A 19,514-nucleotide genomic window follows, 5' to 3' on the forward strand; every position below is an offset into this window, starting at 1 on the left:
GGACAGTACTTAGGTAAATAGTTCTCTGTTCTATTTATATATGCATGCTTTATTTAGAAAATCCATTAAACACTTGCTTTTCCCTTAACAGGTATACTTTTTTCTTTTTGAAACAGGATCTTGCTATGTAGCATGGGCTGCCTCAAACTCCCAATTCTTTTGCCCCTGGCCACTAAAGTGCTGGGATTTCAGGCGATTGCCACCATACTTGACATGTGTGTGCATGTGTGCATACATGTATGAATATGTTCTGGAACATCTACAAAGACCAGGCTGAACTCTAATTCACAGAGATCCTCCTGTCTCTGCCTCCCAAGTGCTGGGATTAAATGCATGTTCCCCTACTGCCCAGCAGCAGGTATATTTTTAAGAAAAGTGTAGTTGTGCTTTATGTTAAATGATTTGCAAAGCATGTTTTGAAAAAGTATTTAAAATTTGATAATTGAAGAAAAAAGAAGGAAAAGAATAGGGGAGAGAAGATCAGAGTAAGGAATGCTACTCAATCCTTGTTTGTTTCTGAGACAGTCTCCAGTAGCTGACTGGACTCTCCTTGTAGCCAAGGATAACTTTGAATTTCTGATCCTCCTATTTCTATCCCAGTAATGCTTGGATTATAGGCATTCACACTTTCTTTCAGGTCCCTTTTTAAGGATACACACAACTTCTACATAACCTTTGTTCCAAGGTTGGCATCCTAACAATTTCTTTCTAAATATATCATGTTACAGATGTTATCCTGTTCTTAAAGGGATGAGAAACAGGTATTGTGACAAGCAACTCCATTGCTAGTTAAGTCCTATTTATTTTTACCATTGTCTAGATGCATTCAATATTAGGGTGGTACATGTTTCCTCTAACTATAAAGCATTTAGTTTTAGGAGGATTTAGTTTTAGGCACATGTATTACTAATTATCCTGGAAAAGTCTTTAAGTCAATCTTTTGAATAGCAGGTTTCTACAACATAGCTCTATTTCTAATATGAAAGCTTGTGAGCTTTATAAAGTCCTTAATGCTTTGTATCTTATTTTGCATGGCAATGCCTTTCCTCCAATTACTCAACACACTGGGATATCAGGCTTGACTTATTGTTAAATGGATTATTAAAGTGACAGACTAGACCCTTGTATGTGACTAGGTAGTCTTGAATATAAATTAGGTACTCTGGGTTATATATGTTCTCTTCTGATCTCTAGTATATTACTGTACAGAAACATAGACGTAGCTTACTAACTGGTCAAAATCTGAGCCAGGGATTAAAAACTGGTGGAATATTTACTGCTACTCTTAAAGTGTTCTTTTAAAAAAATATTTTATGTGTGTGCCTCAGTGTATGTAAATATGCTATGTGCATGTGGAATCATGCACATATTAGAAAATGGCATTGGATCCCTAGGAACTGGAATTACAACTGTGAGCCACCATGTAGGTGCTGGGAATCAAACTCTGGTCCTCTGATAATTGCTGAGCCATCTCTCCAGCCCCTGGAGAGATGCTAATATTAGTTTAAGTAAACCTTTATATTTATTATTATTTTTTCACTAATAAAATTTGGAGAAAATCCTTAAGGTGGATCACAGAAGCACAATGGTTAAGAAAATTCCTTTGGAAAACATACTATAAAATAAAAAAAATGATTTCATTTGGGTTTCAAATCTAAAAGATCATTCTGAAAAGTTCTTAAGCAATGCCATCTTACTATCCTCAGTTTCTAGAAAAAAAGGAGCATTTGATAAATCTGTGTGTCAAGTGTTTTTAAAATCATACAAAACTTATTCTATCAACATACAATTTCTTAGTCTTACTTGCATGAATGTCTGGTACAAATCAAGAAAACAGCAAAGGAAACATCTCTAGAAACAGAACTTTTGAGTTTCTCAAGGTCATTAAGAATGCTACCTAAAAAAGGGACTCCAGGTAAAAGGAATGTGTTCATAAAATACTGTACCTCTTGAAGGAACCAAACAGGTCACACTCAAACAGGTAAAGTCTGCTTTGACTTTAACCATGACTCCCTTTGAAAGTAGTCAGGCTACATTTCAAACACAGGCAGGACTGGCATATCTTATCAGATTATAAACACATTGTTTATATTGTTAGACTTCATTTTCTCCAAAAACCCAAGTTTTCTGTCAAATAAATACTGAAGTAATGTTGAGTTTGGCTTTATGTCAGGATTAAGAAATTAAAGTTCAAAATATCTCAAAATTGTAAATTTTGAAAGGCAAAGAGGAGGAAACTAAATTGACTATATAGAAGTAAGAATACCATGTATTTGCAAAATACTACATTTATTTATTTCTATTTAATATGGGGGAGGAAGGAGAGAGAGATAGAGATGGGGGAGAGAAATTGCACACAGGGAAGCATAGATGTGGAGGTCACAGGAGAACCTGATGTAACTGGTTCTCTCCTTTTAGTGTGAGCTTGGGGATCTATCTCTGGCACTCAGTGGTGGCAGCAAATACTTCTACTGCTGAGCCATCTTGCCACATCTTGTTTCTTTTTCTTTTTTTTTTTTTTTTTACATTTACTTACTTAATCTGTATGTGCATGAGTAGGTGTGTACACATGGAAGCCAAGAGGAACACTGGGTATTTTCTCTTCACTGAACCTGGCGTTCACTAATTACACTGGTCAGCAAGCCCCAGAGATCCTCCTGTCTTTATTTTCCTAGAACTGCGACTACAGTTGATTGTCACCATACTGGCTTTTACATGGCTGCTAGGGATTGAACTCAGGTTTCATCCTTGTTTGTTTTCAAGACAGAATTTCACTATGTTGCTCTGTCTATCCTGGAACTCTCTCTGTAGACCAGGCTGGCCTCAAACTCATAGAGATCTGTCTGTCTCTGCCTCACAAGTGGGATTTAAGGTGTTCACCATTACGCCCAGCTTCTGGTCCTCCTCCTTGCTAGACAATCACCATTGAAAAAAATTGTGTGAGACAGTTTTATGCTGCCAAGGCTGGCCTGAAATCCATTTTGTGGGTTAAAATGACCTTGAACTTCTGATCACTTGTATATCAGTGTTCTGAGTAAACCACCATGAGTGGTTTAGGAAATGTCAAGTAGTGAATACAGAGTGTTGTGCATATTAGGCAAACACTATATGAACTGAGCTACACCCTCTGCTTTCTTTTCTTTACATTTGTTTGATATTACATACACAAACATAAAACAGATCCCTTATCAGATATAAAAAAAAGATTTTGTAACTATTTTTACTAATTCAATGTACTTTTGAAATCCTTACATTCTCTAAAAGGATTAACACCAACATTTTACAAATTAAAAAAAAAAAAAAAAGTAAGCTGGGCAGTGGTGGCACACACCTTTGATCCCAGCACTTGAGAGGCAGAGGCAGGTAAGATCTTTTTGAGTTCAAGGTCAGCCTGGTCTATAGATCAAGTTTTAGGGCAGGCTCCAAAGCTGCAGAGAAACCCTGCCTCTAATCAATAAAAATAAATAAATAAATAAATAAATAAATAAATAAATAAATAAAATCACCATTGCAGAGAATAAGAAAGAGACTGTTAAAATTTCTTGAGTATGTCTAATTGTTTTGGAATTATAGTAAATACAACAATATAAACTATAATGAGATGTTTGAGTTTGTGGCTATACCAAACAAGCTTGTTTAAAAGAGTACTTTGAATTTTTAATCCACTAATTCTACACTACCTTTGTTTGCTGTTTTTATTTTACCATTTAAATTTAAATAAGAAATTGTAGAGACTGATAATGTGTCAGGAGCTAAGAGCATTGACTGCTTTTCTAGAGGACCTGGGTTCAGTTCACAGCACCCACATGGCAGCTCACAACTGTCTGTAACTGCATTTCCAGAGGATCTGACGCCCTCTCTTCTGGCCTGTGAGGGCATCAGGTAAACATGTAGTGCACAGACATACATGAAGGCAAAACACCCATACACATAAAAAATAAAAATGGTAAAGTGACTAAAGAATTTTTCATCACATGAAATGTCCTAATCTGGGTTTTTGTTTATAGAATTAGCTTTTACCTTTGGAATTTCAATTTAAAATTCAAGAGCAACTTAAACCTAAACTCATAATGATTACTAGCAGGTCTTTGATTTAGTCACTGAATCCTTTCTACCTTCAACTTAAAGAGATCTGAAATTGTGGAAGACCTATGCATTCATCATCATCTTAACCTAACAATCTTAATGATGAATCCCGAATAGGTTTCCTTGTGTCTGATCAACATCAAGCATTATCTCTCCATATACAGATACCTTGCCATGGATAAAACTGCACATACTCAAAGATTTTTTTAGAATGAGAATGGATTTGGCATATATACTTTACTAAATTATGCAGCAAGCACACACTAAGAACAGTCAGGATTTTTTAAGTGAAGAAGCAGTTGCCTTCACGGACTGAGATTTAGGATGCCCCACTTGGAATCTACAACGTAATGCACTTTGGCACAAATCCTCAATTTCTCAGCTGATATCTGAAAAAGACTGTCTTTTTCAAAAAAAATTTTTTTTTAATTTAAATTTAGTGTGTTGGAAATATTAGGGCTTAAGATATGCATTATTCTGCCAAGGCTGTCTCCTTGTGATTACTTCTATAAAAGAAATACGTGATGACAAAAAAATGTGACTCATTTTACAATAATAGGTTTACAAGAAAGTTTTCAAGCTCATAGCTCTTTTGCTGAGGTAAGGACATCTGTATTTACAACACAGATCTGAAACACCTACATGTTTTTCTGCATAACAGAATATGTTTCTCTTGGCACAATGTTTTAACCTCATATTTGAACAGAAATTTATAAAGAGGTCATTATCAGTGCTTGGCCAGAGGGCATTTAGCCATTAGTTTTGTTTAAGGTAAAACAGTGAGGCTTATATGACAGCATAAAATATCTGCTAGTCCTTTCCCTTTTCACATGCACACAAAATTACCATCTGAAGCCTTCTTCAATTCAGTTTTCAGTTTTTCCTGGTCTTCTACCAGTTTTTTATTTTCTGTTTCCAAAATGTTTTCTTCATCCTTGCTATGGTTTTTTAGTACCTATCATAGAAGAGTTATAGGAAGAAATAAGCTTAGGTTGCAACAGTTGGACATTTCTTGAATAAATTAAAATTATTGGTCTTTATTAGTTTGTCTTTTTAAGTATTTAATAATTTTTTCTTATAAAGTGCTACTGCTAATAGAAACCTGGTAGTAAGCAAACACACAAATGGACTTTTCTGTAGCTGTAGAGTTCAGCCAAGAGGTCACAGTATTTTTCCAGAGGATCTGAGTGTAGTTTCTAGTAACCATGTCAGGCAGCTCACAACCTGTTGTGGAATATTATTTTAAGTAGGCAAAGATGTATTACATTTGTTTATGCTGCAAATATTACTTTAACTATGTAAGGGTGCTACATTTGTTTATGCTGCCTTTATTTAATGATGTATACATGTGTAATTAATTATGAAAGATGTGTTTCACCTTGCCTGCCTAAGGTACCTGACTGGTCTAATAAAGAGATGAATAGCCAACAGCTAGGCAGGAGAAAGGATAGGTGGGGCTGGAGAAGTAGTGAGAATAAAAGGGAGGAAAAATCTAGGCCCAAGAGAGAAGAGAAATGAGAGAAGGAGGAGAGAATGTGGGCCCAGCCAGGCAACAATAAACAGTGAAAGTGAGATATAAAGAAGAAAAGGAAAAAGTCCTGAGGCAAAAGGTAGATAAAGAGGAACAGGTTAATTTAAGTTAAAAGAATTAGCTAGAAACCAGCTTAAGCTAGGTTGAGCATTCAAAACTAGTAAGTCTCCATGTTATGATTTGGAAGCTGGTTGGTGTCCCTAAAAGAAAAATTATGGAACAATAACCCCCTTTAAATCTAGCTCCATGGAAATCAAATTCCTCTGACTCCTGTGGGCAACTATACTCACATGCATACAACCACACACAGAGACACACATGAACATACAACTTAAAAATATTCTTTAAAATGATTTGTCATTATGATGGATGGTATTCTGAAGTGAAAGTAAGAATTTCTGATTGGGCTATAATTATAATTATGCTTTCAAAATTAATTCATCAGTTAAGGATGTGTTATACATTTAATGTAAAAAAAATCAGTTCTGGGTTTGATATTAGTTGTACAAATCATCATGCTATAATTGTACTATCTTGTCTACTCAAGACTATTTTTACACATAAATGTATGTAAGAGTATAATGTTGCCAGGATGAAGACAGGAATATGAAAAATGGAAGGGTGATCTTTACGGTAGGAAAGTTCTGGTTTTCATTAAGCATTGCCAAAATAATTTTTATTTTAGTTGATCATTTAAATTGTTCTTTACATTTCAAAATCAACTCTGGATCCAACAATGTTTGTAGCTTGTCTTTTCTAGGTAAAACAATAAAGATCTGAACAGTAAAATAAGTGGTAAACATTGTAGAATAAAAATTTCCTAACTTGCATGCTTACATAAAAATCATCACAGTTACTAAAAACTAGAAGCAGATTAAAATATAAGAGAGATCAGTTAAGATGTAGGCCCTGAGAGAAGTAAGATGTCCAGACTCTTTCTCCAGTAAGATAAGACCACGTGGAAACACTTAGTTTAATAGAAATGGGTTAATATTTAAGATAGAGCTAGCCAATAAGAAGCTCTGGTAATTGGCCAATAGTTTCATAATTAATATAATGTCTCTGTGTGTTATTTTGGGACTGACGTGACTCTGGGACCAAGCTGGTGGGAAACTGCTTGTAATAAAATGGTGCCTGCAATGTGGGAACTAAGAACTTCCACTTAAAACTTGATAAATGCTTAAAAAGGGATTTTAGAAATAAAAGACAGAGACAAGCAGAGACTCATGCAGCTCCTTTAAGGGAGGTTTCCTGACTTGGCATAAGCTGCAAAAAACCGCAGGGCTCTAACACTAAATGGTGTGCACGAGAGCTGGCAATGGCAGTGACCATATCTTCAAGCCAGCAGCTTCCTGCTTGATGGCAGCAAAGATCAAGGCGGTGAGCACAGCTCTCAGTGCTGGCAGTAAACATACTCCCACCATCTTGGATAGACGGCAGCTAAAACAGCTGTGGCTTTCATTTTAGCAATGTTGTTGTTTAGCAGATAAAAGACTTGTGGCCAGAAAAAATAAATAAATAAATAAAGATTTACAGAAAGACAGATTCAGATAAAGAAAAACCTCCAAAAGTTTACTTTTTTTTTTCTTCTAAAAATATACATAGGCTTGGGAGAGAAAAGGAAACAGGATAAAGTGGAGGAGGAGGAGGAGGAGAAGAAGAAGAAAAAGAAGAAGAAGAAGAAGAAGAAGAAGAAGAAGAAGAAGAAGAAGAAGAAGAAGAAGAAGAAGAAGAAGAAGAAGAAGAAGAAAGCGAGTAGCTGGGTGAGGTGGCACAAGCCTTTAATTCCAGCACTCGGGAGGCAGAGGCAAGCCGATCTTTGTGATTTCAAGGCCAGCCTGGTGTCAGAGTAAATTCCAGGGCAGCCAAAGTTACATAGAGAAATCCTGTCTCAATAAATGAAAACATAGAAGTAAAAGAAATAGAATAATAAAACAGCCACTTAAAGATGGGAAATACACAGAGTCTAGTACTGTATACTATTGTGTTGTCTTTAAGTTGTTAAATTGCTAAGGAACAACTACTAAAATACATTTGATTATCAATGCTGCTAAATTAATTCAATTTACATATTTTAAAAATGCTTTGACTTAAAATTTAAGTCTAAGGACAAGTTACTTGGGAAAAAGAATTCCTAGTTTTGTTTTCACAGAAAATGAAAAGCTGTGGATTTCTTCCAGACTAACATGGTTCAATCAAGCAAGACCCCCTGAAGCAGTGTCCCAGGTGATTCAAAATTCAAAACAGCTGGGACAAGGCAGCCTTGCAAACTACAGCCAGGAATTCTGTGTCTTCTTAGGATTCCCATGGTATTATAGTGCCTTCAACCAGCAGGAAGCAGTTTGGAAAGAAGGATGCCCAAATTCCCAAAAATTGTCTATAAATGTTTGCTTTCATTTAAATGGGGTTGGTTATACAATCAATCTCTTTTTAAAGGTAAAAAGGAGATTATGGTATAGAAATGAATACTTTGTTTTGGAATGGATTTTTCATTTATTGATACAATTTAAGGTCAATTTTGTGATATGTATATTTCTCCTCTTGTTTAGGCATTGTGTTTATACAATTCATTTTCAAATGTAATATATAATTTAGTACAGATTATAGTTACCTATAATAGTCAAAACTTATGTTAGGATTTCTAGAGATATATTTGAGATGGATAAATATTCTTCAAACCTTCCAAAGATCTACAACATTTAAAATTATTTAAGGTTTTTCTTGACAGCGAGACATACCCGGTCCTGACACCATCTTCGTCACAAAGGAAGATGGACATCAAAGAAACTCATTATGGAGTTTGTTTCCAATATGGCAAAACTAACCATTTGAACGAGAAACTGCTCTTGCCAGGACTGTTTATATGCTTTATAAACTATACATGCAGGACCCACAGGAAACTGACTGCTGAAACAAGATGGACAGTACTACAGGGTTTGTTACATGGAAGAGTCTGCCAGACAGTCTGCAGGACACAGAGAAAAGTGACTGACAAACTGCCAATACAGGTGGATAGTTCAAAGTTTCCTGCTTTGCTGAGGTGTCTGCCTATAGGCTGAAAATGGAACATTACAGAAGAACTCCAGGTGACTGACCAGGTAGCCAGGTGTCTCTGTCATTACTAGAGTTTATATACTTTCCTTCTGTGGTCTTTGATGGACTTGAAGACAGATAGTTATGGTTATAATTTTCCTGAATTAGGATTAAAGATAAGTTACATATAAGACCTTAGACTCATAAAGATAGGATAGATGATGGAATATTTTCTTTAAATCTTCCTAATGTTAATGACTAAATATTGTTAACTATAGTTCTTATTTGATAACTGTTTTGTTATATATTTTACTGTGTTAAAGTTAAAACCCTTCTTTTTACTTTAGACAAAAAAGAGGAGATGATGGGAGATGACATTCTGTAAATATGTTTCTTTTATTGGTTAATGAATAAAAGCCCTGTTGGCCAATAGGAAATATAGGTGGGATTAGGAGACAAGGAGGATTTTGGGAGATGTAGTAGAGAGGAGACAAGATGTAGGCCCTGAGAGAAGTAAGATTCTTTCTCCGTTAAGATAAGATCATGTGGAAACACTTAGATTGATAGAAATGGGTTAATATTTAAAACAGAGCTAGTCAATAAGAAACACTAGTAACTGGCCAACATTTTCATAATTAAAAAAGAAAGAAATATAAGATACTTAAATTGTAAAGACAGATACATTATATTTTAAAATTATTTTGAAAATAAAGTTGATATAGCTCAGTCAATAAAGGGGTTATCACACTGAGTTTGATCCCAGAACCCACATAAATAACCAGGCATAGTGAAGCCTGCTGACTACTATACTTATGATGGGAAGACAGAGAAGGGAGGAATCCTAAGGCTTCTTGGCCAGTCAGCCTAGCCTACTCCAGCAGCTTTCAGGCTAATCAGAAATCTTGTCTTAAAAAACAAAGTGAACAACAGTACCTGAGGTCGACCTCTGGTCTCTATGCTCATGTGCACATACATGCACATGGACTAGTACCCCTCTCCTCAACACACACACAACAAAATAAATAGAAAGTAAATTTGTCTGTTCACAGGCATGGGCTAGTAGAATAAACATAGTGGCAGAAACTTAATTCTGATGGCTTTCATGGTGATTTAAGAATTTCTACACCAGAGGGATACATTCAACAGACAAAACTCACAAACTCTAGTGAGCAACAAGTAGATGCAAACATTGTAGCATGAAAGACAGAGTAAGAGATAAACTGCAAGAGAACCATGGTTTATACTTTTTCTGTGATTCAGAGGTCAGATTAAAGCTCCAGTGAAATACTACCTTAAATAGCTCTTAAGAGATCAGAGGCTTGGAGCATACTCGGAAACAGAGAGAGCATCAGACCTTTTAGAATAAAAAAAAACTTGCCTCTAAAAAAGCAGGACGAGAATTTTCTAAGCCTCTTAATTTGTTGCTTACTTCAAGTTCAAAACAATTTTAGCCTAGAAAAGAAGAGCTACATTTGTAAAGTCAGAGCAGATTTAAAAGCTTAAGGCTCACTGTAAAGGATTACTGGGGGTGATTACCCAAACTGGAAAGCAACCACTGAGCTGCAGGAATGTTTACAGTGACTGCTTGAATTATTTATGCCGCTGACTTGGAAAAGCTGGATTTGTGGCAGTCTTATAAATAAGCTTTCATTACTGCACCTGTAAAACTGCTCCAATTTATTATCCCAAATTTCATGTTGGAGAAAGTTGTAGAGCTCTGGAGTCTACAACTCAACAGCTCCCAGCTACAGGAAGAGCAGTGGCCCACCCACTGTCATGCACCCCAGGAAGAGGTGGGAGGAAAGGTCAGTGAGAAGTAAAGCTTCATGCTTTCATTCTAAAGCAGTTCAGTTTAAGTTAATAGACAGCATGGCATGGAAGCACACATTTAAACTACCAGTATTTGGATGACAAGCTGAGGCAGGAGGGTTGTGATTTCTTTCTTTTTAAGCTGTATTTATTTTTATGTGTATGTGTGTTTTGCTTGCATGTATTGTATGTCTGTGTACCATGTGTGCCTAGTGCCCATGGACGCCAATAGAGGGCATCAGATCCCCTGGAACTAGAGTTACAGATAGTTGTTACCAATGTAGGGCTGGGAATGAATCCAGGGTTCTGTGGAAGGGCAAAAAGTGCTCTTAACCTCTGAACCATCTCTCCACCTTGTGATTTCAAGACCAGCTTTGGCTACTTAAAAGAATCTGCCTTGAAAAACAAACAAAAGTTAACTTTCATTTCTTTAACTGAATTATTAGAAGAGAAATAGTCCTTGGGCATCAAATAGGCATCATGTTTTAAGGAACATTACTGGAGTTGAAGGGATACTTGTAAATGTGGTCACTAAAAGTCAGCTGCATGGCCTCAAACTTCCTGTACGATATCATTTATTTTTACTATTATCCTTTCTCTCCCTGTTTTCTCAGCTATAAAATGCACACAATACAAACCTCACAGGATTGTTAAAGAATTAAGTTAATATCTTACTGTGAACAGCTGAAGTAACATTTGGCATAGCACTAACTATTATTTATAGTCACAGAACCTTGAAATTTAGGACCTATGAGGAGAGTTGCCCCAGGTCACACTGTCAATTACTGTAGTGCTGAAATTAGCACCAATTTAAACTCTATGAAGCTCAGGAGTGTTTGTTTTTGGCTACATAATATTCTACATATACAGAATAAAGAGGTATTTTTAAAGCAATTTTATCATTCTTTCATAATATTTCAAAGCCCACAGGAAATAACATGAAATAAAAGCATTGTTTTTACATTACCACCTATTTTTAATCACTCTATCAGTCTATAAGTTATACTCTAAGTACTGACAGGATTTATCCCGTTCAAAAATTTCCTTCTCACTGTATACTAGCTTTAGTATAGCATATCTGATTATCTAGGACTACTGATTGGGTCAGAGCTATATAGCAAGCAGGGAACCAGAAAATAGAAAAAGATGAAATTATGGGAGGCCCAAGAACAAGCAAGCAGGTAATAAATTCCCCATCCTGAGTGACTGGCTTTGCAAATAATTCCAAAGGAAGAGTTCCAAAATTCTCCCAAGGAAGTGATGCTTAGAAGGATAAGCTAAATTAACTCCATTGGTTCTGCTGCATATGGGAAAGTTGTGTTCTCAAAACTATGTACAAATACTGTCTGCTTATAGTTCAAGATTAAGAGGAAAACAACTAAAAAGGCATATGTGTGCCCTAACAATAACTATAATTCATTACTCTAAGATGTTATGCACAATTTCAAAGCAATAGAGATAGATGAAAGCCTTCTCATAAACACAAAGCTGGGGCTTTTGAATTTAATCAACATATACAAGGTTTTTATTTTATCATTGTGAAATGAGATCAAAAGATAGAAAATCAAGCAAACATTAAAGTATAAAATAAAATTGATTGTGCTGCTGAAAAATCTCCCCTGAAGAAAAGCAAAAAGTACTTAGTACTAGCTTTTTAATGCAATTCATACCTACATCTTGATTTCTAGAGAACAATATTACTGTAAGAGGAAGTATAGAAGACATCAGTGGGCCAATGCTTTTCAAAATCAAACAAAGGTTGGTGAGATGGTTCAGTGGGTAAAAGCACTTGTCTATGTGAACCTGGGGACCTTAGTCCAACTCCTGTAAGTCATGTGATGATAGAAGGGAGAACCAATTCCCCACAGTTGTCCTCTGATGTCTGCACATGTACTGTGGTATGCATTCATACATCATGCATACATGATAATAAAATTTTAAAAAGAAGAACAAAAGAAAATGTAAGCTGTTTTTAACATGCTGTTTTCATAAGACATACAATAGCCTATTCATAGAGGCACTTTTAAAATTATGCTTCTATAATATATTTTCCTACCTTTTTGTTACCATATAAGTGAGGCAAATATAAAAATAAAACATAAGTTTTGAGTAGGTGATAATGAGTTTTGCCTAATTTATAAAGTCTCAGACCTCCTTCCTGTTGGCCACATGATAACTGCCTGCCTTACTGATGGAAGGTAATGCTTGCAGGCAGGTCTTTTCTTACAAAGGCTGAGCGTCAAGACTAAGCTCAGGATGTTCACTCTCCAATGCTGAACACAACATTAACTTGGTATAATGTGAAGACTACATTCGAATCTTCTTTATTTTGGGAGGTTGGGGGAGGTGATTTCCAGACAGAGTTTCTCTATGTAGCTCTGGCTGTCCTGGAACTCACCCTGCAGACCAGGCTGGCTTTGAACTCAGAGATCCATCTACCTTTGCCCTCTAAGTGCTTGGAATTAAGGGTGTGGGACACCATCCCTGGCTTTGAGAAATGATCTTAATGTATGATTCTTGCCCTTACCTTTTGTATAAGTCACACCAAAACATCTGCTTAAGTTCTTTAATTTGTAGCTTTTCTTCATATAAAGAATTTTGGTACCCCCCAAATACAAACAACAACAACAACAACAACAAAACCACTTTCCTCACGAAGATGTGTTTCATTTATTAGTAGTTCCAGTGACTCTTTTTTTCTAAGAATTAGATTCAGTAAAACTCATGGAATTTGTGTGAAGTAAAACATCAAATCTATGAGATCATCAGATTTTAAAATTCAAATTAATTTTGTGTTTCGCTTTTTTATTTTTTTATGAATAGGGCTAACTTCAGTACTTAGCACACATACTTATTCCCTGGATATCAGAAGATATAAGCAGCATAAGATTTGCAAAAAGGCTTTAAAAATTATGAGACATCATCAATGTCTCAGTAATCTCTTACTAATTCCTATACAACAAATCATACTTTAAGTGAATGAGAAATATACATGGAGAATTATAAATATTTAATTCAAGTTAAGAAGTAAAATTAATGGTTTAGAGGACTTCAAATCTGTATTCCAAGAATGGCCATATTCTGGGTATGTCACAGTCATTGTAATCTTAAACTCACAGTGGCTGTGGTTACTTTCATTGGGCCCTTGTCAACAGTCATAGTGCCCTACCCATCCCTGCTGAACTACTGACTACTGAGAGATTCTGGAAGATGGGATGTCATTGTCATTAGCTGTGTATCCACTGGTGAGCTCACCAAGCTACAATGGACAGTTCTAAACCCATGGTCACAGAAGGCCTTAGTTAAACTTTGTGCCACAAAACAAAATGATATGAACATGGAAAGGAGGTGTGTGTGTGTGTGTGTGTGTGTGTGTGTGTGTGTGTGTGTGTGTGTGGTTTATATGGGTGAAAGGGGATAAGAGGGGAAAGGGATGAGAGTAAATAGAATGTATTATATACATATATGAATTTGTTACAGAAAATATTTAATTACCAAAAATAAAAAAAAAAAAGTGTGCTGCAAGAATGTTTCCTCCTGAAATCCTAGAAACCAGAGCATTTGCATTAATTTGTATTGAGGGGTATTTAAGGAGCAAGCAACCCTAAAAAACAGTGATCATCTGGGTAGTGGTGGTGCATGCCTTTAATCCTAGCATTCGGGACAGAGGCAGGCACATCTCCCAATTCAAGGCCTACCTCCATCTACAGATGGTTTCTCAGAAATTCTAAGTAAGTCAGTAAATAAATAAATAAATACACAAATGTGATCATTTCATAGAACAATGCTATGGCTTGTGCCACTTTCTTCTGCTAAATCATGAAAATGCTATTTTTGATGCTAAAAAATAATACATTCCTCCTTGTGAACATCAAGAACAGTTAAACAATTTATAAAGAAAATTAAATACCCATTTAAGTTTTTCATTCTCTTCCATGAATTTCTTGGCAGCCTTATTGGTATTTTCTGCTTGAGTTTTAAGCACTCCTTTGTTTGATATTTCCTTTGCCAGCTGAGTAATAAGCGTAACCAGACGTCTCAACACTCTGAGGAAAAAAATGAAGTTCAGAATAATGCATAACTACATTAGTCATCAGGAACTCTGACTTTAACACAAATAGCCATTGTCAAATGACTCCTGCTATGTCTAGAGAAATGGTGGTGAAGATGTTTAAACAGAACATTACTATCCAAGCCTGGCAGTTAAAACAAGCTGTGCCCCACTACTTTGTATCCTCTGCTAGATGACAAGCATCACAACACATAGATGTGGTGGCACCTCAGGGCCTCCTGCACACAGTGGTATTTAGTTTTCCTCTACAGGCCTTTATCCTAAAGGAGAAAAATGGAACTTTAGATGATATTGTAAGATTAGTAAGAACCTCCCCCCTTCAGTCTAGTTTGAAGTTTTCAGATCAAAGATATTTTGTAAGGGTGGCTAAGTCTAAAAAGTGAACACTGTCATATCTGCAGGTAGCCCTCACTGTTAGATATTATGATTAATCTCTTCAATTATTTCTTCATCATCTATTTACTAAGGAACTACTATGTTAGGCACTGGGGCCATAGCTGAAAATGAACTCAGTTCTTGCCTTCAAGTTTAAGTTCTAGTTGGAGATATTTTATATAATTTTTTTTTTTTTGAAACTGGGTTTTTCTATATAACAGCTTTAGCTTTACTGGAACTTGCTTTGTAGACCAGGCTGGCCTAGAACTCATAGAGATCTGCCTACCTCTGCCACCTGAATACTGGGATTAAAGTTGTGTAATACTATGCTGGACTTCTACAAATAGTATTTAATTATAATTGTGAAAGGCATCAGAAGTTGAGATCTAGACACAGCCTAAGAACTTTAACAGAAGACCAATCTACTTTGGAAAAGATTGTGGCCACAGAGTTTCTTTGAAAAAGAGGCTAAAGGATAAGAGAAGGAAGGCCAGGTATGGTCAGGTTTGCCTTTAATCCCAGCACTTGAGAGGCAGAGGCAAGTAGATTTTTGTGAGTTCAAGGCAAGCATGGTTTACATAGCAAGTACAGGCCACTCATGTCTACATAATGAGACCCTGTCTCCAAAAGAAACCAGTGCTTCAGCTTCCCAAGGCCCTCCCAACCCCCTCCCCCACCAATTTTCAGAGAGTCTTTATCTCTGTGTGCTTGCTGTATTTATATGTTTCTTTATCCCTGATAAAAACTCTTTTTTTAACCACTAGAAAAAAAAAAAAAAAAACAAAAAACAAAAAAAAAAAACCAAAAAGATATAAGGGGAGGGACGAGTATTCTAGGAGAATAGCTTTTATGATGACTCAAGGAAGGACAAAGAATGAATAGTGAAGAAGAGTGGGAATGGAATGTATTGGAGAACAGTATGAGAAGGTCCCAGAGAGTCAGCAAATCATTCAAGGCCCTTTGTAACCAGCAGATCTACAAGTTGTAACTTTTTTCCCTTCTCCTCTCTCCAACCATCCCATATTCCTCTACTTACTCTTCTTCAAATTCATGATTTATTTCTTTCTTCTTTTTACTAATTGTTATTGCATATATATATATTCCTAAATATAACCTGTTCAGTCCACATAAGTACCTGTGTGTATGTTTTCAGGGCTGAATGTTTAGCACTGGATAACCAATTGGTATGCTCTTCCCTGGGGAAGGCCATGCCTTCTGTTTCCAGCCTTCTTCAATGCACTGAAGATATTTGAGTATATCATCTGTAATCTTTTATGAAGATGTCAACAACAACAACAATAAACTAAGGTGTAAGTAGAAAAAAAAAACAGAAAGAGAATTCTATGAGTGTTAAAACTGTGCTTATACCGCTTCTTACTTACAGCCAAAAAAATAGTGAGAATCCTGAAATATAAAGATTTCGTTGGGACCTAAAGAGCTTCATCTGTGTGTGCTCATAGGCACCAGGCCTGCTGGCTGAATTCTTTTCAGTGACTTGAGTGGATGAGTACTTCCTTACTTCTCTCACAGCATCTATTACAGGAGAGAGAACATTACTTTTGGTTTTTAAGTAACAATATTTTAAACAAGAAGTAGTTGTAGAATAATTTACCTGTATTTTTTATTTTGTTTTATTTATTTATTTATTTATTTAGAGGCAAGGTTTATTTGTGTAGCTTTGGACCCTTTCCTGGAACTAGCTCTTGTAGACCAGGCTGATCTTGAACTCACAGAGATTCGCCTGTCTCTGCCTCCCCGAGTGCTGGGATTAAGGGCATGCGCCACCACCGCCCAACATTTACCTTTATGATAATGGACTTTAGATATGGCTTTCTTTCTGTATGTCCCTCAGTACCAGAGAGGGTACTGTGCCTGAAGATGGACAGTAGTGGCAATTTATGGATCACTACTGTAGCATTTTAAAATCATTCCTCTAGGGCTTACTTATCATCATCTCACTGTCAACTCTTTTTTTTTTTAAATTTAATTTATTATTTTACATGTCAATCCCAGCTCCCTCTCCCTCCCTCCCTTTTATCCTCTCTGCCCCTCACATGCACCCTGTCCACCCTCCCCTCCTATTCCCCCCACCCCAACTCCACATGTAGGGCAATGCCATCCAGGTGAGGTCATGTAGATCTGTCAGGTCATTCGAAGCAGGGACCAGGACCTCTCTCCTGTCTCTAGGCCAAGGCAGCATCCCTCCATGGGGGATGTGTTCGCAAAGTCATTCTCACTGTCAAATCTTGAGCTAAGGTGAAATATTATCTCTTACTCGTTCTACTTTAATGCACGACTAAAATTCAACCCACTGTCAGTAACATATAATCCCACTTCCTTTGAAGTGTCAGCATCCGATTATATTCACTATTACTTGAATTAATTGAGACTGGAACCATTTCATTTCATTGAAATATCTATTTGCATAGACTGGTTAAAATGGGATTCAGACTATGTTGCATTTACTTCATAATAGTTCACAGTCATTATCTCTAAAAAGTGCCACATTTCTATCATTCCAAAATAAAAAGCCCATCAAAGCATTCCACAATAAATTTTTTAAAAAGAGGCTCATTTTATTACATTAGATTTGCATGAGATTTCTTTTACTGAAAAATCTTTATTCCTAATACCACTAAGCATACTTGCTCATTTGCTGTGTGTTGCAATATACACAAAGTAATTTTTAAATTGCTATTAATATTTTTTAAATAGCTTGGGAATGAAGCTTCAGATTTCATTACAATCCTTTGTGTTCATAAAATGTATTTGATGCTTGAAATTATTCTTTTCTCTGCAACATGTTATCTAATATAATATTTAGTTTATTTCTTCTGGTTTGTTTTTAATTTTAGAGTATGTTGAAATGGAAGAGGGCTAACAATAAGGTGATAATGTGATAGAGTCTAATTTCTTATAAATCATATGTATGAAGAGTCATTTGGAAAGCAAGTTTTAAATTTTTCTAATTTCTGGAATGTACTTCTGTTGAAAGACATATGTTCTTGGGTTTGCTACTTTGATGTCTGTTATTTATTACTGTAATAGTCTTGGCTGGAGGAATGTAAATACTATGTAACAGTTACATGACAACAAAAAAAGGAAACAAATTCCGAAGTAAGATATAAATTATATTTGAGTAATCTACTGGTTCTGCATTATTACGTCACTTTAGTGAAGAAGGTGGTAGCCCATTTGAGATGAAGACACCAACATGTTGGGATAAGTCTTATCTGTCTGCTGTAACTAGCCCCAATATTGTAGGGATGTGATACAAATCCATTCAAAACTTGATACAATCACCTTCTTGGTTTGCTGTTATTGTTGTTTTGAGACAGGGTCTCACTATGTAACTCAGGTTGTCCTGGAACTCAGAGATCTATGTGCCAGCCTCAAGTTCTGCTTCCTCAGTCCTGGATTAAAGGTGTGTAGCAGCATGCCTGGCTTCCTTTCTTGTTTTTAACAATTCTATACCCTTTCACAATAGACGCTCTCAAGGAGGATCAACTCTATTTCAAAGGTTGTTGTTTGGAACATAAAACATTTTTTGCATAAAACATCAAACATAGTGGTAAAGGTTCCAAGTTGGTGCTAGTGGACCCACTTAATCCATAACATCAGAGTTGTTCCTAAGGAAAATGCATTTTTCAATGTAGATGAAAAGCAAAAGAGGTGCCGGGAGGTGGTGGCACATGCCTTTAATCCCAGTACTCAGAAGGTAGAGGCAGGCAGATCTATGTGAGTTTGAGGCTAGCCTAGTCTACAGAGCAAGTTCTTGCACAAGCTCCAAAGTTACAGAGAAACCGTGTTTTGATAAAAAAAAAAAAAAAAAAAAAAAAAAACAAAACAAAAACAAAAAAGCAAAAAAGGCAAATAATGATTCTTCCTAATATAAACATAAAACCCAATTATATTTTATACTTTATAGAATGTAAGCCTGAACTTAATTAAAATGCCTTTACTGTTCTTGGGTTTGGTCTATAATCTATCACACAGCGTTGGAGTGGAATTTTCCAACTGTGTTAAAATGTTTCTGATTCTTTGAATACAAATTTTTAGATTTAGAATTTTCAGTTAGGGATGTTCAATCTGTCCACTACACATCTACAACTCTACCATATGGATTCAAACTGTGAAAATTTTGTCATATTTGCTCTACATTTTTCAGTCCAAAATCTCACTGATACTTCCCTTAAAAATGTCAGTATGAATCTTCTTAGATTAAAGACATATTCCTACGTAAAAACTGTTAACTTTTTTTTTTTTAAACAAAGGGATAAACAGTAGATGCTTTAGACAAAGGGATAGGCAATGGATGTTTTTAGGGCTTACCAGCTACAATACTAAAGTATGGAGTTGTCTGTGGAAACAGGCATAGACCACATGCAGAAACAAAAATGGTGATGCTTCGGTAAAACCATACTTAACAACAACAGAACTCTAAGCCACAGACTATAAGATGCTCTGTAACACTGCCATCACAATGAGAGCAAAATCCAAATACTACCTAACAACCATCTAGTATTAAAAAAAATCTGCAGCAGCCCCCAAAGCTGTTGCTTCTAATCAGGGTGCAGTGAAGATTCACACTTTCCCAAGAATCTTTTA

At 35.9% G+C, this 19,514-nt stretch overlaps 1 protein-coding gene and 1 non-coding gene across 2 annotated transcripts in view; both read right to left on the minus strand.

Annotated features, from left to right (window-relative positions):
- LOC127214867 (B-cell receptor-associated protein 29) overlaps positions 1–19,514 on the minus strand; it is a 54,319-nt gene that overhangs the window by 15,268 nt on the left and 19,537 nt on the right. Inside the window, exons 8-10 of the mRNA XM_051175121.1 lie at positions 16,289–16,439; positions 14,370–14,505; positions 4,933–5,041 (exon numbers count right to left, since the gene is read on the minus strand). Of these exons, the coding sequence (XP_051031078.1) occupies positions 4,933–5,041; positions 14,370–14,505; positions 16,289–16,439 (396 nt within the window). The remainder of the gene's footprint in view (positions 1–4,932; positions 5,042–14,369; positions 14,506–16,288; positions 16,440–19,514) is intronic.
- Positions 644–777, minus strand: LOC127214986 (small nucleolar RNA U109). Its single transcript, XR_007833918.1, has one exon. It is a non-coding gene; the product is annotated as a small nucleolar RNA U109 (small nucleolar RNA).

The sequence above is a fragment of the Phodopus roborovskii genome, unplaced genomic scaffold (genome assembly GCF_943737965.1).
Source record: "Phodopus roborovskii unplaced genomic scaffold, PHOROB, whole genome shotgun sequence".
Classification (NCBI taxonomy): Eukaryota; Metazoa; Chordata; class Mammalia; order Rodentia; family Cricetidae; genus Phodopus; species Phodopus roborovskii.